At 37.2% G+C, this 25,296-nt stretch overlaps 1 protein-coding gene across 4 annotated transcripts in view; it reads right to left on the bottom strand.

Annotated features, from left to right (window-relative positions):
• CAMSAP2 (calmodulin regulated spectrin associated protein family member 2) overlaps window positions 1-25,296 on the bottom strand; it is an 80,443-nt gene that overhangs the window by 34,788 nt on the left and 20,359 nt on the right. For all 4 annotated transcript variants that reach the window (XM_036387535.2, XM_036387537.2, XM_036387536.2 and 1 more), the window contains exons 3-4: window positions 4,519-4,680; window positions 3,762-3,845 (exon numbers count right to left, since the gene is read on the bottom strand). In XM_036387535.2, coding sequence (XP_036243428.1) covers window positions 3,762-3,845; window positions 4,519-4,680 — 246 coding nt within the window. The remainder of the gene's footprint in view (window positions 1-3,761; window positions 3,846-4,518; window positions 4,681-25,296) is intronic.

Below are 25,296 nucleotides of genomic sequence, written 5' to 3'. Positions count from 1 at the left end.
CCTGGAAGTCAAAAAGTCTACCAATGTCTACGTAATGCTAGGCTGAAGAAGTATTCTTTGGAAAAAAGCACACCTTTGTTTCAATTCTGAAGACTAGATCTCCCTAACAGTAACACCTCAAAACTAGTAATCCAATATATATTTTTATTTATTCACCTGGCTGAAACTGTGATTGAGATAACTATGAATATGCTTGAAAGGGGTAAAAGACTTTTAAATTTAAATTCAAACATACCATAAGATTTATAAGTATACATTTTCTAAGGCCACATAAAGGAAAAGAGATTAAAGAAAAGCTGAAGTCTCTTGGATAACCTGGGAATTCAGTGGTTGTTGAACTGTCACTTCAGATCAGCAAGAATAAACTTTTTGCCCTGGAACTTCACAAGAATCAGTCACTATGAAACAAACTAAGCAGAGAATCCTGACTGACTTCTTCCCAATGTTTAAAACAACAACAACAAAACCAAAATAAAATCCCACAAAACACCCAACCAACAACAACAACAAAAAAAGCTGAAAGAACAAAATTGTCCCTCAGGTTGAGAGCCTGTGGTTTTACACTATGATTTATCACCCCTAACAAAAAGTTTGAAACATGGCTATGATAAATTTATTTCCACATAAACTCATCTTATGGTGCCAAACATAAGAGTCATGCTTTTCATTAACTGCTTGTTTCTGCTCTCTTCCTTGCACCATCATTTGTGTTCATGCAGCTGTGCACTGATTGGATCAAGAAGCTGATTCTGCTGCAAACTTTTCTTCTTGACAGGTTAGCTTTTGTAGCAGTGTGGATTTATGAAACATTAAATTCTAGTGGAAAGTGGAACTACAGTGTTAGTGTTTTACCTTCACACAAGAGGTTGCACTGTTTAAACTGATCTTACAGAAAGTTTGAGGAATTCAGGTACTTAAATGAAGTTATATTTGTTTCTCTCATAGGATTTGCAATTGACTTAAATCTGTTAAGACAGATTCAGTCGAAACCACAGAAGCAGACAGAAGAACAACATGTTTTTGGGAAAGCTCCAACTACACTGAGAACCAGCAATTTAACCAGTGCAACTGTACATTCACTACATATTATTCAGTGGAAGCCTGAAAATCAAAGCTATTTACTACCAAACTTGAAATCCTAATTCTGAAAAGAGATGCAGAGACTCTACCAGAAAAAGATGAGGTTACCACAAATCACCAGCTGATCAAGGTCCACAGAGGACTACCTGGAACTAAAAATCACACACACTCCTTCCTCTCTTATCTTCTACAGACAGCTAGTAGCAGAAGACAGGGAAAGAAAACAAAAGCAACCTCATAATCTGTTAATACTGATTTTATCTATCCAGACATAGAAAACAGGTATATCTTATAATTTGTAGTATCCAATAATCTGCATTTGATGTTTAAACCTTTTGTAAACGTAGAAATTTTCTCTTTGTTGCAAAAGATTGACCACAGTTCTATAACAATACAGTAACACAGTTTGGCAGGCTTGAGGGCTACTCTGAAATTATTTTTCAGAACTGATTAATTTGCAAATGTGTAACTGTAGGAAATGATGAAATTATTTTAAAATTTAGATGTTAACTTTGTTTCACCTTATAGGTACCTAATTTTCCTGCTTCTTGACCAGAAATTAAACCTAAAGAAGAGCTTTCCCTGTTGACTAGAATTTTGTATTCTTCCCATGTTTGCTTGGTCATCTCTAATCAGCAGAAGGGGCATTCAGAATTTAAATTTGATTGCATGCAATGGACTCATCCAATGCATCTGCATCAGTTTTCCTTGTAAAGCCAGCATTCAGTACAATCCTCAGTTAAGAAATTCGGGGTTTAGTTGGGATGTTTCACATGTTTCTAAACCTCAGATGTTTGCATGCATGCAGTGACCATTACCTTTAGGAAGAGTAAGTGGAAACCTGGAAAATACTGTGAGACATATGACTAAAAGAAAAGCTGAGATACCAGAGCAATAAATTAACCATCAGTTGAACAGGTTCTCAAAGAAAACCTGGAGTTAAATAATCCTCATGCTAATACAGCCCCCAAGCACAGAATCTCTTATTTGACAATGTAATTTATGCAGCTGATTCCCTACTGAGCCAAAAAACATAACATACCTGGGAGAACAGTATCAAAAATTCAGTGTACAGAAGAGAGGGCTTTAAATATACATTTTTTCAATGATATGGCAACTGTTGCATTTTGCTTTTTTGCCAATGCATTTGTACCTTGGCTCTTCTGTTCTGTTACAGCTTCACAATTCATCCAAAACACCACAATACCATTTTTTGGGTAAATGTGTTATTCCCCTGAGTCCATTTACAGAATCAGTTACAGACTATATAAATCTTTCAATAATTGATTTTAAAATGTTGACAGTGAAGATAAATTATAAACTAAAAATTTTATCCTTTTACTCCTAATATAAGTTGCCAACTATAAGTGAAAATAAATATTACTGAATTTTTAAAAATCAGATAATCTTATGGAATTGCTCTGATAATAGTTTTCACTTTGATATATATTTGTTTATCATATTAAGACTCTCATGCAGTTTTGATTTTCAAAATTGCTCTCATCTTTCCAAGTGACCTACAAACCACATAAAACATCCTACTATTATTTTCAGGAAAAAGAAAAACCACTAGAGGACAGAGGAACACAAGTTATCTCTCTGGCCTCTGTTTACTTTGTATAATCTAAATTTGAGAAATGAACTTGCCAAGGACATCTTATTCTCTAGATTTCTATGCTACTATCACTACTGAACACAGTTCAAATTTTCCATGGCAGGGTGTATGCACCAGGGTCACACTATTATTGTAACAACTACCATTTTCTTTTGCTGAGTCACATTACCTCATTGGCATTCCTTATATTAAAAAACCCCTACAAATGCAAAGATCTTCACTACACTCATGTTTTTTGAAGCTGAGCATTGAATCTAGGATGGTAACCTGCCACCTCCTCAGAGTGGCACTGAAAAGGAGGCAGCAGCTTAGGTGAGAGCAGGCCAGGCTGGGATGGAGGATTACAGCCTTGCAGCAGCTTGGAAATCTGCTCTGCATTCATGGGCAGGGATAATACCAAAGGTGTTCAGACTGATTACCAATTCTTCAGTAACAGTTATATCACAATAGGGTAAAGGATCTTCCTGAAGCAAGGAATTTTACATACTCTGGAACTGTCTGCTATCCCTATGTATTTGATGGGCATATAATGCTACTTAATTAACTGAGCTATGTAAATAAAAGAAAAAAAATCCTGTTAGGAAAGGGAATAAAACATAATCTGTTTTTATTTTATAGATAATAAAACCTGTAAGCAACCAGTATTTTGGATCATAGCCAGAGCAATCCTTCCCATGATATCACGTACAGATCTCTCTTTTGACATTCATGCAATACACAAGGAAAAACTATTAAAAACCATGAAAAAAAGTTCTGGTCTTTTCCATATCAGATCTATCAGGGGTTTTAATTCACTCAAAAGTAGTCATTTTTCTTAAATTCCTTAGCACTAATGTAACAGATGTTTCCCTGCTATCAAAGATTTATTTGTCAGAAAGGACAACTGGCTATAAAAAGTGCAACACTGTTAGTTTTACTTTTAAATGTATATCTTCATGAAAGTGATAAAACTAATAACAAAATGAATACTACAAGTTTCCTTTCTTTAATAAGCAGTTAAAAGCTCAATGTCTGTTTACAGATAAATGCTCATTCTTGCTTAAAATATTTTAACTCCTCCACCTACCTTTTGACCTCCTGTAGATTCGGCACTGTGATGCTCTTTTAGTTTTTGTTCCTGTTCCATGATGTCTTTCAAATGCTCATTTACCTAGAGACAAAGTAGTTCATTCAGTCATCTGTTCTAAGAAACAAGTCACAGAAATTAGAAGTTCTTCAAAAGGTCTATAAATCATGAACACAGAACTAAAGAGATAAACCAAACATTTCAGACTATAGCCCTGAAGCAAATGTCAGTCTTGGATGCAGTCTAAGGTCACTGCTTGTTAGCTTTACATTGTACAAACTAACCTTTCCCTTATTATGCTCAGTCACATTTGATTAACAGGGTATCCTTGTCACTTGATTTGATTATGCAGTGAAGGTAGATCACTTCAAGCAAGATGTGTTCAAACAAGCAGAATAGCTTTGGGTTTAAATCATGACAAAGTATACAATGAGATGACAACTTATAAAGAGCCAAGGAGAGACCCTTGAGCAGGCACTGTGACATCTCAACATGACAGTGACACCTGAGATGTCACGTGTAGTATATATTTCCAGCATTAATTTAGATTTCCCATTTATTTGGTCCACACATATTTAACTTATTTCTGCATGCTTTTCTTTTTCTATTCCATAAACAGCAGATGTAGGAACAGTCTGTATCAGAACAGTCCTGATATACCTACAAACACAAATACACATCCTAGCCTCTCATCTCTAATTGAATCATACAGATAACAAAGAACACCCCAGCTTGCTTTTCCAGCATAAACTCATACCTTGTTTATCCAGTACATGACAGCATCCTCAATGTCATAGGGTACCTCTGTAGGCTGGAAGAAGGTTGAGTACTGCTGAGTGCATGCGATGACTTTCTCCACGCTGATCATCTCCACAGTGTAAGCCATCATGAGCGTGTCGATCATGGCCAAGTGAGCGCTCTGCAGTGACACACACCAACACTGATTAGTCTGCAAATCAACAGATCTTTCTTCTGTACTGCTTCTGAACATACCCACATACATGCAAAGACCAAAACTGTGAATGCTGTACGTTTTCTGTCTGGTTGTCAGTGTTAAATGAAAAGCTAATGAAAACAAATATAACAGACTTGGGAACACAGATCAAATTGCAAATTAAAATAATTTCCGTAAAAAACCCCCACCAAACTTAAAGAATTAAAAGTGAACAGAATAAGCAAGTTTAATGAATGATTCAAACATCACATCACTTTTAAGAGAGCTAACGAGATCTTTTAAATTTGTCACTGTAGCAAAACCAAACCCCCCAGTCTGATCAATGTTATTTGTACTGGAACTAAAAGCTGGAACTTGGGGATTGCTAAACAAGCTTCATTGTCACGAAAATGCTGCATTAATATGTGAAAGTTCATCTATATTTAAAGTCTTAATCCAGGAAAAAGATGTGATTATACTAATCTTTAGTAAAAACCCAACAAAATGATAGAAAAACATCTCTTTTTCTTCAAGTAAACTAGTTATGTTATGCAGATGTAAGGTAGGTGCCACAGCTATAGGTACTCAACTAGGTTAAAAATAATGTATCTTCTGTATAAAAGAGGAGGTACATTTCTTCTGGGGTTATATATTGAAAGACAATGGCTATTTCACAGTTTGTAATAGTTCAAAATCAGCAAAGAATTCCCTCCCCCCCCCCAAACCCGACACAATAACAAAAAAAAAAGAGGATAACAAGGATTTACATTAGATCCTTGTGATTGAATAATAAAATGATGGTGGCTTTTAGAGGCAGTGCCTACAGCTAAACACATTTCCTTCTGCTTCATGATAAGAAAAACAGAAACAGCTAAGTATTAAGCAAGATTTCCCATGGATCAGAACAATTTCCAAAGACAGTATTTTTAAAACACTATCTTTAAACACAGCTCACAAAGACCCCCAACACTTGTTAATACCACCACTTCAATACTATAAAAAATCTTCATACAAACATCTCACAAGGTAGCTGCAACAGCCATGGTAACAGCAATGAACAACATGAGTCACACAGCAATATGCCATCTAATCATCACAGCGAAGGTAGTTCATGCACATCACTTATTTCAGAATTCACAGCAGGAAAAAGAACAGATCCAGACTCTGTGCTGCTCTTAGTGTTTGTGTCATCCATGGAAGTGATCGTGCTGACCTCAGAGGCAGGCAGCAGCATGTACTGCTTTTTTTAAAGCAGTTAATTTGCTTTGTTTCACAAAGAAGGCAAACTACACCTATAAGACATTCACAAAACTGAAGCTGACAGCCACCATTCCTGGGACAAGCCTGGACCCTGGGTATGGCCTGAGAGCCCTGTCTGCCACAGAGTCCATCTCTGCTCCTGGCAGCAGCACAGCTGGGCAAGGAATCAGCACCTCCTCCTCCTCCCTGCTGCCACCACTGATGGACTCTGAATAAATTCCTTCCACCGCTGTTTTTATGCCTTAGGAGCTTATCTACAGCCCTTTATGGACAAACACTGATACAAGCTCCTAGGTGAATGAGGGCAGGTGCTGGGCAGCTGAATCTTGCCACTCAAAGTATATCAGAAGGGAAAGGGCATTGCCTGTGTGCAGCCTCAAGAGGAGCCTGCAGCCCAAGGTGCAGAGCAGCAATGCTCTACAGGGATGCAGGAGCCACTCCTTTGCTGGCCCAGCAGTGCAGTGCAGTGCAGAGGGAGGTCCAAATCACACAAGTATCACATAAACTGTGAGTACAGCCCCCCAGATCCTTGTGGGGGATTGCAGAGCCTAGGACAGCCATACAAACCCATGCAGTTCTGGTAGGAGTTCCCAGCAGACTGGTGAAAGGTAGTTTAGCATATGCAACACACAGCAAAGAAGGGAAGATTTGGATCATCTCTGACACCTGGGGTCACTGCTCTAATAATCTTTCCTTGCTACATCTTGCCTAGTCTGAATGGCACCTGGTTTAAAACCTTGTGCTATTTTCAGACTGTTTTCAGAGCCTTCCCCCAGAAATAAAAAGGAGACATTAAAACAGCAAGAAAATGCTGGATTTGCTTTTTAAGAGGAGGTAGTGCACAGAAATGTGTTTTCCAGCCAGATATAAGAGTGGCCTCATAGAGAATGCTACTGCTAGGAGCCATCGAGGCTGATCACACTGCCTGCTGCACAAGGGATTTCCTTCCACCCTTTACTCCCTGCCTGTGGGAAGGACTGCTTTCCATGTGAGGTCTGACAACCAAGGGAGCTCCCAGAGGTGTGAAAGCAGCATCTTCTTGTCCAGCTGTTGATCCATGAGTAGTGCTCTGGCTACTACACCAGTGCTCTGAGAGCAGCCTGCAAGAAAAACCAGCACTGAACTCCTCAGAGAGAGCTTAGTAACCTTCACCTCCCCGGCTGGATCATCAGCTTCTCTGGAAAACACAAAGTGTTTTTCTCCAGAAAATCCTACTAAGTAGATTGCCAGTGCAGAGAGAAAGACACTGAAGTGTTGCTAGAACTGACAATATGCTCAACACATTACAAATACATTATAAAAAGTAAATTATTTACAATTAGTTAACTGAGTCTCATTTTCAATGCTTCTAGTGAATCATTAATGAAGTGCAAACAACTTAAACAAACAGAGAGAAGAATGACCTTAGATAATAATTTGTACTATCAAAACTAAGTGTAATAAACTTTTACCAACACTGTGATCCATATCACAATCTTTATTGCTTGCATACAAGCAATCAAATATAAGCATCTTCAGTCTCAGAAGTGACTCCAAGTTATTTTGTTTACAATCCAGGCAGGACACTCAAAAGACTTTTAAAAACCAGTAAATAATGAAAAGAAGAAGGAATATCATCCTGAGAAACAAACAATGCACTGCCACTTTTTTTAGCTAGCAAAAAATCAAACTTTTGATTTTGTAAATAGTTTCTTTACTACAGAAAATATTTAAAACTAATAACATATATGGATTTTTTTTTATTCCCCTAAAAATTGCAAGCAACCAAATAAACGTATAGGATAACTTACATCTAAAATAGCTGTTTGTTTAGTTTGGTTTGTTTGCTGGGTTGCTTTGTAAAGGAATTACAAAAAGAACAATAAAACTATTTAATTGCACATAAAGCCCTACTGGTTTTCTTCCATTTATTCTGGGAAGAGCAGACAAGCTGCATTCTTTTACATATCTTCATTCACTGTGCTCAAAAAAGAAAGAGTAAACTAAAAACTGCACTACAAAAATAGCATCCTACTCTTCCAAATAAAGGTTTTGTCAACATAATTGCTGAAGTTCTGTAAAAAATCCCAAGTTTTAAGAAATTTTGTTGATAGTAATAATGTTCTGATTTTTTTTTTGCCTCTCTAACTGAGCAGCATATTTTAGGTACAGCTAAAAAAATCAAGAGGGAGTGTTCACTTTTGCTAGTCAGATCTGCAGTTATGAGTAAATTATGCAAGGAAGCAACATTTTATATCTGAGGGAGAATCAGAAACCACTTTGAGCTGGGCAGAAACCGAGAGCAGCCGCTCAGCAATGTCCTCTTCCTCCAGACAAACCTGGACACAATGCCTGAAGGAAGTGCCCAGGAGCAGCTGACAATTGGGATGAGCACAGTACATTAAATGTTGGTATTTCCTCTGAGGTGGCACCATTCACATACACAGCCTAAAAAACCCAAGCAGCATTTTCATGCTGTCAAATACCTCCCACATCCAGAATTGCAGCAAGGCATAAATAAAGATGTACAATTCCAAAAAAGAAAAATAATTTTAGAGGAATAATTTTAAAACCCTCCACATGGTAACATAAAATTATACAAAACCATTAGAGAAATATCTTTTTAAAAAGTCAAGATCAACACAGCAGCATTGAACAACACAGGAAATAATACACTTTTCCCATAAGTGTTATGTATAGATTTGGTTTATGTCAATTCTAAAAACCATTTTTTCCCTTGATTGCTTCACTATAATGGTGCAAAGTAATAAAGCCTTAAATAGAACACAAAAATATATTAAAAAATACAAAATGCTAGATTCTTAGAGGTATTTTATTTTCTAAGACATAAATGTGCTTTTGTCTTCCCCAGCTACAGCCTGCAAAGAACACAAGAGTTTTAACTTACTAATCTTAACAATCTCATGTAATTACTGGTTAGTTTCTGCCCTGTAATGTAGGTTCCACAGCTTTTCATTCTACTGCTAAATAGTTCAATAAGAAGCTTACTGAACTGCAGAAGAAATATTATTCTGAGCATGGCTGCTAATGCTTTCCTGTCTGCCTAACATTTGATTAGAGAGCTTTCTTCACCTCCATTGAAGAACTGAAAACAACTTCATTAAAAAGTGCACTAAGCAAAAGGTGTATATGATACTGTACACACAGATACTTAGGGATATATACCACCAATTACAGACAGCTACTACATTGTGACCTGCTTCTAAGGATATCTCTTATGTTCCATTAAATGATACTCAGGTCAGGAGCTCCCTTTTTACCTCCTCTTTAAGAAAAGTATAGACAAACCCATTTCCCACTACAGTACTTGAAGAAAGGGGAAGAAAGAAAACAGAGAATATAATCATTATCCTCATGCTAAATAGAAATAAGTAATTAATTCACTCTTTCCTGGAGAATTTTCTTGTAATAAAAGTCCCATACACTCACTACACTTTGGAGAAGAGATATGATCTTTGACAGACTGGCTTTTGTAAATGGAAATACATTATTGCACAACAAATACATATATTTCTAGCTAAATTCACTAAAGATTTTGCCTCAACTGGATCAGGCACTTGAGCAAAGAACACAAGAGATCATCTCCTTACATTTAGCTGGGAGAATTTTTCCATCTCCCTTGCTTCAGTAGTTAGCATGTAACCAACTTCTTCTGCCTTCTGAAAACAGAGGTTTGGATCCAGGTACTTTTCACATTCCAGTAAAAAAACCAGTAATTCCAAGGGATTCATGAGAATTACTCTGATTACCAAGAATATAGATGGAATAATCACTGTAGGACACATACTTTAGGAGAAAAGGTAAAACCAAGACTTGCTCATATCCATGGTAAAAGAGAGAGACTAATAGCAGGTGAGTATGGGCTTAAACACGCAGCAAAGATGCGCCCAGAGCACTGTCAGGATCCCATTACACACCACTCTAACCCACACCTGGGCACCCAGCTTCCTTGCAGGTTCTGTGAGCAACAGTTTGAGGAGCCTGGCTAGCTTAAGCCTCCAGGCCCCTTTCCCAGAGACTCTCCCAAGTCTCAAATCAATCTGCTAGCATAGGGAGATATCATCTAAACTCCAAGTCTCAACTAAAAATTGCAGAATTCCAGCTCAGCGAAAGTACAGGCCAATGCCTAAATACTGCAAGAGGTGAGGAAGGAATTAATGAGCAGAGCCAATAGGTGATAACTCTATTACAAATTTCAAAGCTATTACTTCATTTGACCATCATTTTTACAACAAAATGAAGACAATTTTGATGCTAAAAAGGAAATAAGTTCTAAAATATTTCAACCAAGAAAATGGAGCAGTCTGAAGTAGTCAGTTCTGCTCTGTTTGATGATTTTTGGATGCAATTCTTCTCTAGCCTCACACAGTACTTAGCACAACCCTAAAATAAGCCCAACTGTCAAGTTAGTCTTGTCCTGCAAGGGAATGATCATGCTGAATTACCTCCTTGCTGCATTGCCACGAAGAACAAGGGCTTGACTCTCACAGGATGCTTACTCAGCAAGAACAGGCTTTACTGAGTCATGCTAAGCTCCTTGAGACAGGTTCAGCAACACAGAAGGAATGGTTTTTGCTTTCAGTATTTTTATAGCCTTCTCTATTTGGTTAACTTTTAAAATCTAGTAACCTATTATATGAACTATATATATATTATATATATATAACCTATATATATTAAGAAATCATTGTTGGGCTGACTATACACATCTGGCACAGGAAACATAATTCACTTCTATAAAAAGGATTTCTCAGGTACAGATATTGGCTGTGTTAAGCATTTTGATAGCACTTATAAGCTTGACCTAAGATTTCCTCATAATGCTTGTTAGGGAGCTTCATATTTGATTTACTAACTCAATCCTAACTAAATACCTAACAGAGATTCCCACATTTTCTGGATGACATAACCAAGCGAGACTTTGACCTACTTCAGGGCACAGTGAAACAAAGTACCTGCACAACACACACTGGAATCAAGAACCACCAAATGGTGTTCATCTCATTATTTGAATTTTGACTTATTTTATAGTTTCACATGACCTACTTTGAATTTTTTACATATACTTAGCAATTGCAAGTTGCCTGTTCTTATTTACCGGGAGAACCAAGCACCTAATGGTAAAAACCACAAAGGCACTTCAGTGTCTTTATGCTAAGTACTCCAAGTTTTAAACATAAATACCGATAGTTAGATAGTTTAAACTAAAGTAAGAAAGTAACACAGTATAACTGGTAAGACAGTTATACAAATAGCAAGAGCATCAAATTTCCCAGAGGACTTTGTTTTTGCAGGTAATTTGGGATTTTCCTAGAACATATTGTCAAATCCTGTCCAGATGAAACAACTCAAAAATCTCTTACAAAAATGACTTAAGCACATTGTCTCCTTGCTCTTATGCTGGTTCAAACCAAGAACAAGCAGTAATTGTATTAAATATAATCTGAATTTCTTATTTTCACAGCAAGCTCTGCTACTCTTTGAAGAACACAGGAGTGGGAAAAAGAAAAACAAGGCTTTGTCTTATCCATATATCAAAAAAAAAGTAGTTCCCTCTTCCTGACCCACTCATACCTGCATAGGAATGACATTAAAACCACCAGGTTTGACTTCTCTGGCAGCTCAGCTAACACCTGCAGAGGCACTTATCACCAGGAAGCATCAAAGCACATTCATCTCAGAACATCTGCTGAAGGAACCCAGCCTTAGCAGTGCTGGAGAACTATCACTTCCTCATGGACAAGGAGGAGCTGTGGCAAGACAAGGCAGATTTCTACAGAACTTGGGGTGAAGAGTTCAGGGTTGGGGGACAGATTGGGCTCTATTGTATAGAAGTATGTAAGAGGGGAAGTTTGGCAAATAGAGAAAGAGGCAGAGGCCCCAAAATAAAATTAATGTGTAGTGCTGAGGCATTAATCCATGGAGATGAGACTGGAAAAGGAAACAGGGATGTCTTCTCCAGTGCATGAAGCCCTGAGCCTCAGCATCCTGCAAGCCCCACTGACAAAGCCTCCCTGTGCCACAGCTCAGTGTGGGGTCAGAGCAGACTACTGCTGAAACTTTACAGCACACACTTCTAGTTCATCTGTTTGACAGTGAAATACTGACAGCCAGTTCTGAATGGCAGCTTTTTAGCCCAGGTAACTGATATCAGATGCTTTCTGACTTACCTGCATTTCAGTTTTGCCTTTTGTTTTTTTAAATCAAATTAGTTAGTTACTCACACCCTTTATCTCACAATCCTTAGAAGGTTTTAAGACTTGAATGAATGTAAAATGCCCATTTGATAAAAGGCATGCAATCAACTTGATATTACAGCAGTGATTTATTAAAAAAACACCTAAAGTAATACAAAGCATGATATTTCACATAATTCTCAACATTTAACAAATCTACAGCCTTGGTTTCTGATGAACTGAATTGTAATAATGAGCTTTTCTGCATATAGTACTAATGATGCTTTAATTGCAGTGATGAATAGTACAATATACTGGTTTGTTCAATTAATCTGTTTCAGAAACTGAACTCTCAATATCATTATGCTTATAAAAAAGGTAAACAAAAATACTGCTTTTCTACAAGAGAGGAGATGACGTTATCTGTGGTTCTTCCCTTATTTCTCAAACTAAATGAGGATCAAAGTAGGTCAAATTATCATTGGGAATCTCCAGCTGAATTCCACACAGTTCTGGGGCTGGCCTGCCAGGGTATGTTTTTAACTGCTACATTCTACTCAGTTTCCTCAGGAAATGTGCCTCCCAGCTGGAACTTGTGTGAGACACTTGTCACAATATAAAACTGGAAATATGGACTTAAATTCTCCAGGAAGGCATTTTAAGAACAACTTCAGTTATAAACAAGACATTTGGGTTGTTTTGTTGCAAAAACCCTCTTTGTTTTTGAGAGTTACTATCCTTCTTGGTCCAAATTTGTATTTTTATAATGTATGGAGGAAATGTCTATTATTCAGCACCTTAGATACAGAAAAAAACAATGTAGTATTGAAGAGGCTTAATGCCTCTGACATGTAAGCATCCAAGACCTAGAGACAGCTTCATTCTCTCATGTCAAATATAAGCATATTTTTACAAAACTGCTGCTGAAGAACCTCCAAAAAGCTTCTGTGGTTTTTGTTAAATTGCTGATACACAAAAATCTATTTTAAACATGAGAATCTTTGTTAGGCTTAGCTTTCTTTGGTAATCTAGCAAAATATTGGCTTAAGAAATCAAAACATCTATGTTCATTTCAACATGCTATCTTCAAAAAGAAGAAAACTACTTTCAATTTTTACGTGAGAACATAATATGAAATCTTCCTGCATTTGCATATGAACAGGCTCCTGATAATTTCCTTGCTGTTTCTTTATTAACCATACAAGGGCAAAGAAATAAGGTCATCACATTCATTACTGTAATGGCAATTACATTAAGGATAGGAGTTATTTGGCCTTTTTTCCAAAGGTTTTTAAGAATACCACATTTATAGACCATAACACAGCACAGTAAGACATGAGAGGGAAACTGACCCGGACAAAAATTTTCTGCTAAAATACCAGCCAAGGTCCAAAGAAATTTCCTAGTCTACTCCTTTAAATGAACCCTATCAGCAGTGTTAAATAATTAAAACAGACACACAAAATTATACTGATCACAAGAAATCTGTTTCTCTACGGCTTTTAATGTAGTAAAACCTTGCAAGTGACAAGCTGCTGACTAATAGCATTACTAAATCAGACAGCTGACCAACATTTTTTCATCTACTTATTAAAGGATTAAGACAGGCCAGCCCCAACAGGGGCTGCTAAACAAGGATATGGCCTACAGTGATGTTATAGCAGAAGTATGAAAAGGTACTTCATGGTTGTTTCAAAATATTCAAAAGTGTTTCCACTTGTTTGGTTAATCTGGACTAAACACCAAACTTTAGGTCAGACTTTGAACCTCTGAAGTAGAGTATGGGCTCCTCAGAGAAAGACTCTTACATATGCACACACAGGTGTAAAACAATTCTTTACTGTAAACTTCAAGATCTGTTCTTTCATTGTTCAAAGCAACTGTACTAAGGAATACACTTGATTCCTAAGAAAGAGCAATCTGTGTGCCCTCATAGAGATCACGCTGTACCAATAATCCTTTTTAATAGATTACTTGGACCGAGGATGTGTCCACTTCATCTACTGCAGCAGATTTTTGCAGGACATCTGGCAGTAGTCTCCATCACATAAGCTTCTGCTAAGCACAGGGTCACAGCCAGGCTCTGTCTGCACCAGGAACTGCTGCAGACCAACAGGAGCAGATTGGTGCCCAGGAAAGAGTTGTGTTGAGGACAGCACACCTACAAGAAGGACTGCAGTTGCCAAGTATCACTACTTTTAAAAAATCTGGAATTCAAGCAGCATGCTAATAAGGCAGTGGATTGTCTTTCTATCAGTGTTTCACAAAATTGGGAAGATCAGTGACATAGTAACTAAAGCTTTTCTTGAAAGTTCCTTTGCTAAAGGCATGAAAAGTGGTTATCAATATGATATCATCTTCAGGTACAATTTCTTAAAGAAAACTTTCTTTTGAAAAATGAAATAGGAAATTAGCTTGTAGCCTATGCACAAAAAATATTAAAATGTTTTACCCAAAGAATTAAGATAGAACAGGAGACCCCTGTGAACTAGAGGCTACTTCTTAGTTAACTGGTGAGCAAAGTAAAACAGTGCCCACTCTCATCCTTCTCAAGTATCTGTTTGTGAACCAGAATTTTCAGGGTATGGAAATGAATTGGAAAGTCTCCTTCCTCCACCTCTCTTTGGTAATGAAGTAACTGCCAGTTCATAAGTCTTTTTAAAGATTAAAACAATAAAGCACACGATCATGTTCTCATTCCTCATGCTTTTTTGTTTTATAATGTTATTATTCCAGGACCTGTTGCATAATTAGTAGCTCTTGAAACAGTGAAGTCAGATGCAGCAGTAACTTATTCACATTGTAGTAAACAACCATTTTCTTAGGCAAAATATCCCTCCTCCTATTCTCCCTGACTAAGGCAAGCTGAGTAAAAGAGCGTGGAGAGAAATGAAACAAAACGGAGAAACCAGCTGAAGAGAAAATCACAAGGCAGAAATGGGAAAACTGCTAACTCCTATCCTTTTATTTTCTAAATAATTACTTAAGATGGCAATAACTAGATTGTAAGTATTTTCTTTGCTTACAAGAATACCAATAAGTACCAAAAATATTATTTGAAACCTTGTGCTACAAGCACAAGATATGTCATTGCATGCTGGCCAGAAACCACACAAGCCCTTCACAAGATGAAACCTTTACTTTGGCAAAAGCAGTGAGCCCCATAAATGAACCTCACCTTGTGAATTGGAAAGAAGAGGGAAGATGAACAGAGGGAAGGAGCTGGGAAGTATTTTATAGCTGTCCTTAAACAATGGATTCAGAGATCACTGGCTATAAACATGAATAGTACCCACAGTGCCATGCAAGGATCAGTGCAGGCTCTGTGCAAGATTCAGGCAGTTCCACTGATTCTCAGCATTGTTTCATCAGCCAAAAGTGTAAAACCACTGAACAAATATCTCTGCTGGGCAGCCTGGCTGTTGAACATTTGGAGGAACTGAAAACAGGGTTTTTTTTGGTGAGGTGGAAAAGAAGCTGGTATAAGCATTGAGGAATGACAGCAAGCCAGGCCAAAATCCCTGGAGAGGTACTGCTGCAAGGACTCACTGATGGTTTTTGCGACTGGACTGAGTAAAGCAAAGAAAAGTAGAAATTGTTTTCCTTTTTTTTTTTAATTTCTAAATGCCTTATTTTGCTCTGTGTTTCATGTCAGTGGGTTGTTTGGGTTTTTTCCAAACCTCCTTCTCATTAAAATTAGAAACTGCCTGACATCTGTTCTTTCTTTTCAAGCATCCAAACTCTGAAATCCCATAATCCGTAAATGGGAAAGGACGATTACTGAGAAACTTGGCTGAACTACATGTGAGACACATTATGGGACATTTCAGCAATCAATTTAAAATCATTGGCTTCAAGTGTGTTATTTCAGAGTTGCAGGCAGTATCTGTAACTTATGTTACCTAAAATACCCAAAGGAAAATGTTATCAAACAGAAAAAGCTGGCTGTCTGCATAGGCAAGTCAATCTGTAGTATTTGAAAAAGAAAAAAAATCAATACTGTGATAGAACAAGATGGAATGGGCACTATTAGGAAAGCTGGTATGCAGTTCTCACTGAAGAAGAAATATCACAAGACATGTACTATTGGTCACAGCTAACAGACAGGATATATTTCATTATCTACCTGATCATCCAGACATATGACAGGCTCAAATCAGTAAGCAATTTTGCCAATGAAAATTCTTACAGTACACATTAACACATTATAGATATGAAAGACTGTGCAGAACTTTATATTGAACATGAAAATTTGTCAATATTTTGAAATGTACTTCAAAACATAGTTTAGATAATTTAGGATTTGCTTAGAAATGTTAATTATTCATACTTAGACACAGAACAGTTGCTATTTTCAGATGTATTCCAAATTATGATTATTTCAAGTTTTGTGCTGGATACATATGGACACACATCAAGCAAGGCAAGAGGTACTATAAAAGCCCAAGAATGAACCCAGGCCAGAAGAATGCCAAGCCTACAGGAGAATGTACACATGGTTTCTCCCTAAACAAATGGCTCTGTGGTATTTTAGCTTCCAGTAAATAATGTGTACTCTATGTACTATATAATGCAGCTACAGTAGATATATTGATTTAATTCATTATTTTATTACCCCATGACAGATTAAAGGTGTGGGTATAGACCTGGGGTATCTCATGAGTGAAGAACTACTTCACAATCTTATAGTTATTGATGGAGAACAATCACATATGCACCTGTAATCCTCACTTAAATAAAGTTTCACTTCAGAAAGACAATTTTATATGTTCAAATGGCTGCAAAGAAAAAGGACAAATACAAAAACTATTAGATAAACTGTCAAGAATATTCATATTAGTACCCATACTTTCTGTTGTGTCTGGAACTCTTCCCATTCATCCTCTTTGCACTTGGATGCAAAACAAATACTAACCATCAAAGAGTGTATGGTGCAATACCTGCTACATCATTTGGATAGTTCAAAAGGCATTATCAAATCCAAACAAAAGTAAATGCTTAATACAAGTTGCCCATACTGAAAGAAAAACCAAGAGAAAACAAAATCAGTTTTGCATGTCCAGAGAAGAAGCACAGAGAGGCTCAACCAGAGCAGCTACTACAGACAAGAGGAACATGACCATCCCTCACTCCTTTCCTTCCATTACAGCTTGTGCCAGGGCAGGATGTGCAGACCCCAGCAGGACGGGTGCTCCCAGCTCCGTGCCTCAGGCAGGCTGAGCAGCACAGTGTGCTGGGTGCTGGGACAGGCTGCAGCAGGAGGCCCTGGGAAGAGAGAGGGGCTGCTCAGACCCCCACTGCACAGCCACACTGACCTCCCTTACCAATGCAGGGTGCCCCCAGCCAGGGAACAACTCAGTGCTCTGACTCTGTGATTCCGGAGGCTGAACAAATGCTTTATTAAGCTACATTATATCACACTAATACAACATTATAACTATACTACTGAAGATACTACTGAAAACCTGTGACTGTCTGCAGACAGTCAGGACAGCTTTGACCCAACTGGCCAATCAATCCAATCAACCCTGTCCAGTTAACAAATCACTCTCCATAACACAATCCACAATCTCCATAACACCTTCCACATGTGCCAAACAACAGGAGCAGCAAGTAGAGGCAAGAATTGTTTTCTCTTCTTCTCTGAGTTTCTCACTGCCTTCCCCAGGGAAAATCCTGGGAGAGAGAATTATGTCTCTTTCTGTTCAGAGAATGTGAATACCATACTACCTGAAAGCTACAATGATGAAACGATGCAAAATAAAGAAAGGGCATGGTAATAGTGATTCTTCAAACTTTTTACTCGGGTACTCTTTAAAATACTTCTAATAATTGATTAACATGACCTTTGCAATGACTTTTGAATTAATCCCTAGCTGACTATACTGGGATTCTCTTTACATAAACTACAGATTCTTTTGGCAATGTGAGCTTTATCAATGACTGACTATAGAAGTTATTTTGACTGACTATAGAAGTTATTTTGAATACTGTCTTCATCCTAACTCTACATTATAAATGTCTTATTTCCCTTCTTGTAGGTCTGGCTCAGTAACTCTCACATTTGTTTATATACCCACATTTACACACCAATATGTCTATAGGAATGAGATGTCAGAGTGGCTTTGAACACACACAGAAAATGATGTTTGCAACAGGCCTTAATGAGAATGAATCAGTCATTCAAACAGCATTATCCCTTGGAGATATGAACAAGACAGCCTGTCACATTTAGAGACTAACGCCATGCTTCTGCCAGAATTCCAAGACTGCAAATGCAGATGCCACTTTGGCTTTTCCTAGCTTGCCAGTGTTTGGCACTGCCAGTAATTTTTTTAAACTTTTGTTCATGCACAGTTAAATATCTGCAATTCTGTTTCTATAGATATTAATATCAGTATTAAAAATTGGGGTTTTAAACACATCAGTTTTATAGAAAAATCAACCGTTACAAACACCAGCCATTTGCTTAACAAGTCAGTTCAGCTCTTTATATTTTATGTATATATATTATGACCTTTTCATTCCTCTGTTGCCCTGATCCAACATTAAAAGTTGCTGTTACATCCTGGCATTTCAACAAGACACTGGATGAAACAAGTTAAATTCCCTTCTAATTGCTGATAAAGAATGTACTGTCTAGTACTGAATGCAGTCATATTTGCAAATGTAATGCTATATACTTATGATAAAACATGCTGCTAGGTGAGACAAAGACAAACAATTCTTTCACATAAATAAATAATTAATAGATACATTTATAGACCTGGTTTTATAGTTTTCTCACTCAGTCTCCACATTTTTTCCTGCATTTGATTATTTAAATAAACCTTTCACTGAAATAGTAAGCAGCCCTACATTAAGCACTATGCACTGCATTCTGACATTCATGACAGGGGAAACCAAGTGACCCACCAAGCTTTCCACTTTCACCTCAAACCCTCATTAACCTTTATATATATATATATATATGTTCCAACTGCTTATGCAAATGCAATTAATTGCACCCTCTATAAAGGCATCTGAAATATGTAAAAGAATGCAAAACAGTTTCTGTAAATATAAGCCTACTGTAGAGCAAGCTTTTTCACAGCAGCAAGTACAGAAGTTAAATCATATAAAAAGTTCAATTAAAAGTTCAATGTTGTTCCCATACTTTTCTTCAGTTTTTTCCTGCTGCAATATCAATCCATTATTTTGCTCCCGGAAATTATGACAAAAAAGTAGGAGATAATGGCATGTCTAGTTGGCAAGAAATTAACATTGTATTATTTTAATCTGTAAAGCACCATGTATACTGATGCTGTTGCAAGAAGGAGAGGAAGAGTGGTGGGAGTTACACTGTGGGAGAAAAAATTATCCCCATTCTGGAAGAAGATATTCCCAGCAATAAGGCTTTATCACATCATGCCTACACACAGATCTGGAAGTCTCTGCTTTGTTGGGATTGTCACAGATTGATGATGTCCTTTTGACAGAAGAACAGAAGCACTTTGGGGAAACACCTCCAAGCACTTGGCTGTGATTATCTTTTAGTAACAAGAAGGTGCAGAGTGGGAAGAAGTTAAGTTGCCCTGTATCAGCGATGCTTTGTGAATTGATGAACTCTGAGCTCCAGCCTCTGGAGAAACTTCCTTCCTCTCTCACCCAGCCATCACTCCAAGACCCCTTGAAATCCAGTTCCTCTCCTAGATCCTCTAATCTCTCACATTTTTTTCTCAGACCTGCATCCTGAAGGCCTCCTTGAACTATTCTCAGTATGTGCTGCCTCAGGAAGGAAGCTCATCAGAGTCCACAGCTATTTGGTCTGCACTTCAGCCTTCCTTTTGGCAAAGGAATGAATTTGGCTCACTCTCCTCTAGTCCAGCAGCTATCTCCAATATGATTGTAAGACCTTGTAAAAGAAAGAATTTGTAAAATAAATAACCAGCTGAAGAGAGATATAGGCCATCCCTAAGTAGAACAAAAGACAAAACCAAAACGTCATTGAACTAGGATTAAACTTGCAAATTCAGATCATATTTAAAATTCTTTTCAAAGAAGATTTGGGAAAGGTACAGAAGCAATGCAAAGAATGAAAAATCAGCAGTATATGCCATCAGGAAAAGTAAAAGGAAAAATTAGTCAGTGGTTGTACTGGAAGAATGGTAGGTATTTTTCTAGATAAAATAACTGCCAGGAAGAAAACACAACCCACCATTTAGAGGACTATGATTTGGACAAGACAACAAAAGGGACAATGTGCTCAAAACAGAATATATTTTAGAGTAATATGAAAGCTGTCTTGCATGATTTATCCTTAATTTAGTCATCAGGATGGCAGCTTACATTAGTTAAAAGTAAATATGAACCGAGAGCTTCTTCATAGAGGGAAAAAGTGATCTAAGTGGCAGGAGAGACATGCAGTTATACCAGCAAACAGAGCCCCTTTTTAAAGCACCTAAGTGCTGACAGGCTTTTGTGCTGCTGTGCAAGGTTTCAGCCTTAAAAAGCCAGCTTGTAGCTCCTTTCTTTGATGACTGAGGACAGGGTGGGAAATACTGGCCGACAGAGAAATATCTCAATTCTGTTAGGAGTTAACATACTGACCTGCAAGTTCACACTAGTCGTGCATTTTCCTTTTTTAAAAGAGAGTTCTAATTCAGTCTTCTAGAAGATATATTAATTTTTGATAGTCTTTGGATTATCTGCAAGTCTGCCAATTTCATGCTTAACCTAAATCTTCATCTCAGTGTAGAGCAAACAGGGAAAGGAAAAAATGCCATGCTTTTAAAACTACAAAAGGATTAAAGAGGAGTAATCTGTACACATTGGGCTATTCTTCCAATAAGTCTAAGAACACTGGGGACATTCCAAAAGATTAGAAGACACGAAAGAACGGATTCTTTTGGTTTTTGAGAGTCAATAGACTATACAAATAATTTTAATGCCCCAAATTCTTCTTCTGATCTCATGTAAAATAATTTCAGAGTCAACAAGCAGCTTGATTTATGTATGATAAATGAACACATGCCACTTTAAACATGAACTAACAGAATATAAACCACTCTCTAAATTCACGTATAAATATAAGTGGAAAGTGCAAGGCTTATTATGAGTGTAAGGCATCTAACTTGATACTAATACATTCTGATTAAAGACACTTCTTAATGCTGGATACATTAAACTGATTGATGGTGCAGCCCTGAGCATAGAATCAGCAATGAATTGGTGAATTTTTCAAGAAACACCACATGAATGAGTTATCAGTTCACCATCTCTTACTATTTTTATGAGTGGCCTGGAAGGAAAACTCATCACTGATCAAGGTTAAAGAAAAGGCAAAATCTGTGGGACAATGGTGAATGACAGGAGTAATCAGTTCCTCCTCTAAATTTGGGAGGGTAAGAAGAGAAATAAGTCCCACAGAAATGGCAGATCCCACCTTAGCTCAAAAAAGGCAAGCTACAATAATCAGAAAGGTACTGCCTTCTCTAATAGAAAATAAAAGAAAAGTTTAAAGTTGTTTAAGAAAAGGAACCTAAATTAATTGACACTACAGCCACAGATATGATAAGAGCATAAATGTGTTAAGTCATTAGATGTTAGAACAAGCCAGGCTGCATTATCCTTCTCCTTCTCCCACAAGTAGTACAAGCCAATAATACCAAGGTACATGTAGCATATTACATAAGTTCTCAGCTCCCAATGTTCTGGGAAAACCAGATAAGTTATCCCTCAGTGCTTAGAGGCATATGAGTATTTTTGCTGCTGTTGCTGAAAGTACATAGTACTTTAGGAGGATTGGGGCTTTTTTCCCCCAAAGCTTTGACCTGGAAAAATAAGAATTTTCATACATATGCATCATACTTTGAGCATCAGGATTTGCTTCTCTCCAGCAGTTCTTTGGTAGCATGTATACATATTTCTTTAGCAACTTCAGTATTATCATGCTATTTATTTCCCAGCTGCATAAGTTAAGTGTTCCTTGTATTTCTCCCTGTTGTTAGACAAAAGCTAAAAGCAGGAGTTGGAATAAGCTCATCCTTTGCAATTATCTATCTACCTTATAAGATACATCTTACCATAAAGAATTTATCAACATAGAAGTCATGAGACTTCCCTGACAAAAAGATATACTGAACCTCATTGATTTCCAATCTTTCTATAGGCAGTCACAACATTATTTTTAACCTCACATACACACAGCTGTCTTTACAGTGAATTCTAAGTACCATTAGATGGTTTGGTTTTGCTTTTGGGAACAGGGGAGTTAAGAACAGGGGTTAGGAAAAGAAACAAACAAAAAAGTAAGATGTTTATAATTGTGAAGTGAATTTTTTTTCCATCAACCTTCTGTCCATTTCATTGTTTCCCTTTTATATAATAGGATGTAACTGGCAGAGTCCTGTAATTCACTCTAACCTTTTTTTTTCAGTCCAGGCTTCAAAGTGAATTGGCTGTCTTGGCAAGAGAATGCCCCAGTAACATACCAGTGGGATTTACACAATTCTGTCTGTGTAATAGACCAGGAAGCTTTTACAAATGTTTATTACCTCACAGAGTGCCCTTAAGAAGGAAACTCAAGTGCAGGGTATTTTCCACCAAAGCCTGTTTCAGCAACATATGGTATAATCAGTTCCAAATTAATCTTCATATGACGGAGAAGAGAGTCACAAAAAAGTCTGTATTAACCTTTTGCACTGGAGGAGAGAACACATAAGCAAATTGCTGGTCAGTAGGCACAGTCTGAGGTTAGAGATTGTCACCACCTGAACAGGCAATGTCACTGCAGGACAGGCAGCTGACACACACAGGTCACCTGCATGCTCACAAGAACACCCCACAAGCCACGGGCCCTACAAGCCTTGACAAGGTCAGTTGGAATCCTGGGTCCAGTTTCCAGCACAACCTGGCAAGAAAGCCATGAAATGAAGGGTGCGTGGAATGAAGAAAAGGTTTGGGGAACAAAGCCTGAGAGACTTTACCTGCCACACGTAAAAGAGCTGCCACAAGGAGGAAGGGAATAAACTGCTCATGTTCACACAGGCACAGTAGAAATTAAGGAGTTGATGCTATATAATAGATTTTAGAAAGTCTCCTTTTCCTATTTCTTTCTGATGGCAAGGTTCTTCTGACAGCTGATATGGCAAAATAAAGCCCCTCTTACCCCAGAGCCCCATTTAATTTACAATTTGCACATCAGCAGGCCAGCATCAGAAAAAGAGGGTGAGATGGTACAACTTCTGTAACTACACCTTTGAATAAATGCTGTTGAAAAACAGGGGGGAAATGCTATCTATCCTTCAACAGCACTTAATTGGCACCTACTGCAGTGGTTTGTTGCCTAAATACCACTATACCACTTACTACACTTTACTTCAATATATGAGTATCCTTTAATAATGTAGCAGATACATCAGTTTCATATTTAAGAAACATCTCATATATAATGAGATTGCATATTACATACTATATATATTTAATAATTGCATCATGTAAAATTAATCTGTTTGCCCATTACATGCTTACCCAATATCTACATATTCTCTCTGCTTTTCCTGTAATTTTCTTCTTCTAAAGGCCATAATATTTTTAGCATGCCACTTCATGAAACCAAACAATTAAAAGAATTTCAACACACACTTCACATTATATATATACTTATAAATATTGATTGCTGTGTCTTCTAAATTGTATTGCAAACACCCAACTTAGATCTTATGAAAGCTCTTACCATTTCAGCTTTAGAGGGATGTCATCAGTCTTGACAGCTGATGATTTGGATCTCTGGCTACTGCTAGATGATTATATAAATTGTGCTAAAGATAACTTTTTCCATTATTCTAAAATCATAAAGCTGCAAGATTTCTCTCTAACATACACTTAACTAATTTTTCCACTGGTCTTAGATTCATGGTTTGAGAAAGCAAAGAAATATACTGGGAGATATCCTTCCTGATGATCTTCTGATACATGAGGGAAAACTGAACATCACCTACATTTCTACTACATAGTCAGTTTCCTACAGAGCAGTATTACAGTTAATTTAAAACTTAAACTATTCAACAAGTTATCAGATAATCTTTTAATGTAGATCTTATCTATTTACATAGGACAAATTCTACTGGATTTTGCTTTGGCTGATTTGGAGATACATGCCTGCAAGGTAAGACAATTTTTTACTTCTTCATGTAAACCTACCAGTTCCTATAAACAAAGGACATACATGGCTATTTACAACATTTCCCTAACTGTCACACGAGAAGAATAGATATACTATGGAGACCTTAAGATATTTTGTCCATTCAACTTCAGGAAAAGAAAATCTCAATGTTAAATTCCATAGAGTTTGTAAGAACAAAGATTTTGTTATGATACATCTACTGTGATGACAGAGTGTGTTCTCTGCTGATAAAGGCAGGCAGATTGCCAGGATTATGTGTGCAGATTAACAAATGCAGACTCAAAATGTCCTTTTGTACTAGACTGGAGCAGCTGCTGCATTTTGGGGAGTACAAACTGTATTCCTTCAACAGTCAGTGTGGTTTTGTCCCCTTGTTGCTGTGTGTATGTACTACACAGAGCTGGTAGTGAAGCTCTCCTTATGTTTACATGACTGACCCACACCTCCTGCTAAAAGCTGCTCACTATTTTCCATAATAGGAAGAAAGCAGGGCTCTTCAACTGCCTGCTACAACCATGGAAGATTTTTAGCTTTGTGCTAGCCAGTATAAGGGATTTCTCTTCCTTATCATGATTCAAACAAACTGATGAAGAAATTCCTTCTAGGTAGTCTGTAAAACAATTCACAGATACATCTTTTCCTAATAGCTCATTTAGTGTGCTCCAAAATATACTTAACCCAGCAGAAGTAAGACCATTCCTAAACATTTATTTAAATAAACCTTTTCACATATTTAAAGATACAAAGAAAGTTCACAGCAGCAAACCAACAGCCAAAAGCCAAACCACTGTGCTATTGAAACAGGAAGAAAATATTCTTAAACAGTGTTTAACAAAATAGACCTTCTTTCAAGGTTAATGAAAATACTTCCTGACCTTTTTAGAAAGCATTTTATACATGGTATCTGGCATTCTTTATGGGCTTAATTCATTACATATTTCGTTCATAATTTATTCCTCCTTTTAACTGGTTTTCTTTTTGTGCTTCAGGAGTGGATTT

This window comes from Molothrus ater, chromosome 9 (genome assembly GCF_012460135.2).
Source record: "Molothrus ater isolate BHLD 08-10-18 breed brown headed cowbird chromosome 9, BPBGC_Mater_1.1, whole genome shotgun sequence".
NCBI lineage: Eukaryota > Metazoa > Chordata > Aves > Passeriformes > Icteridae > Molothrus > Molothrus ater.
Note: the sequence above shows the minus strand (reverse complement) of the source record. Positions and strands in the feature narration are given on the sequence as shown.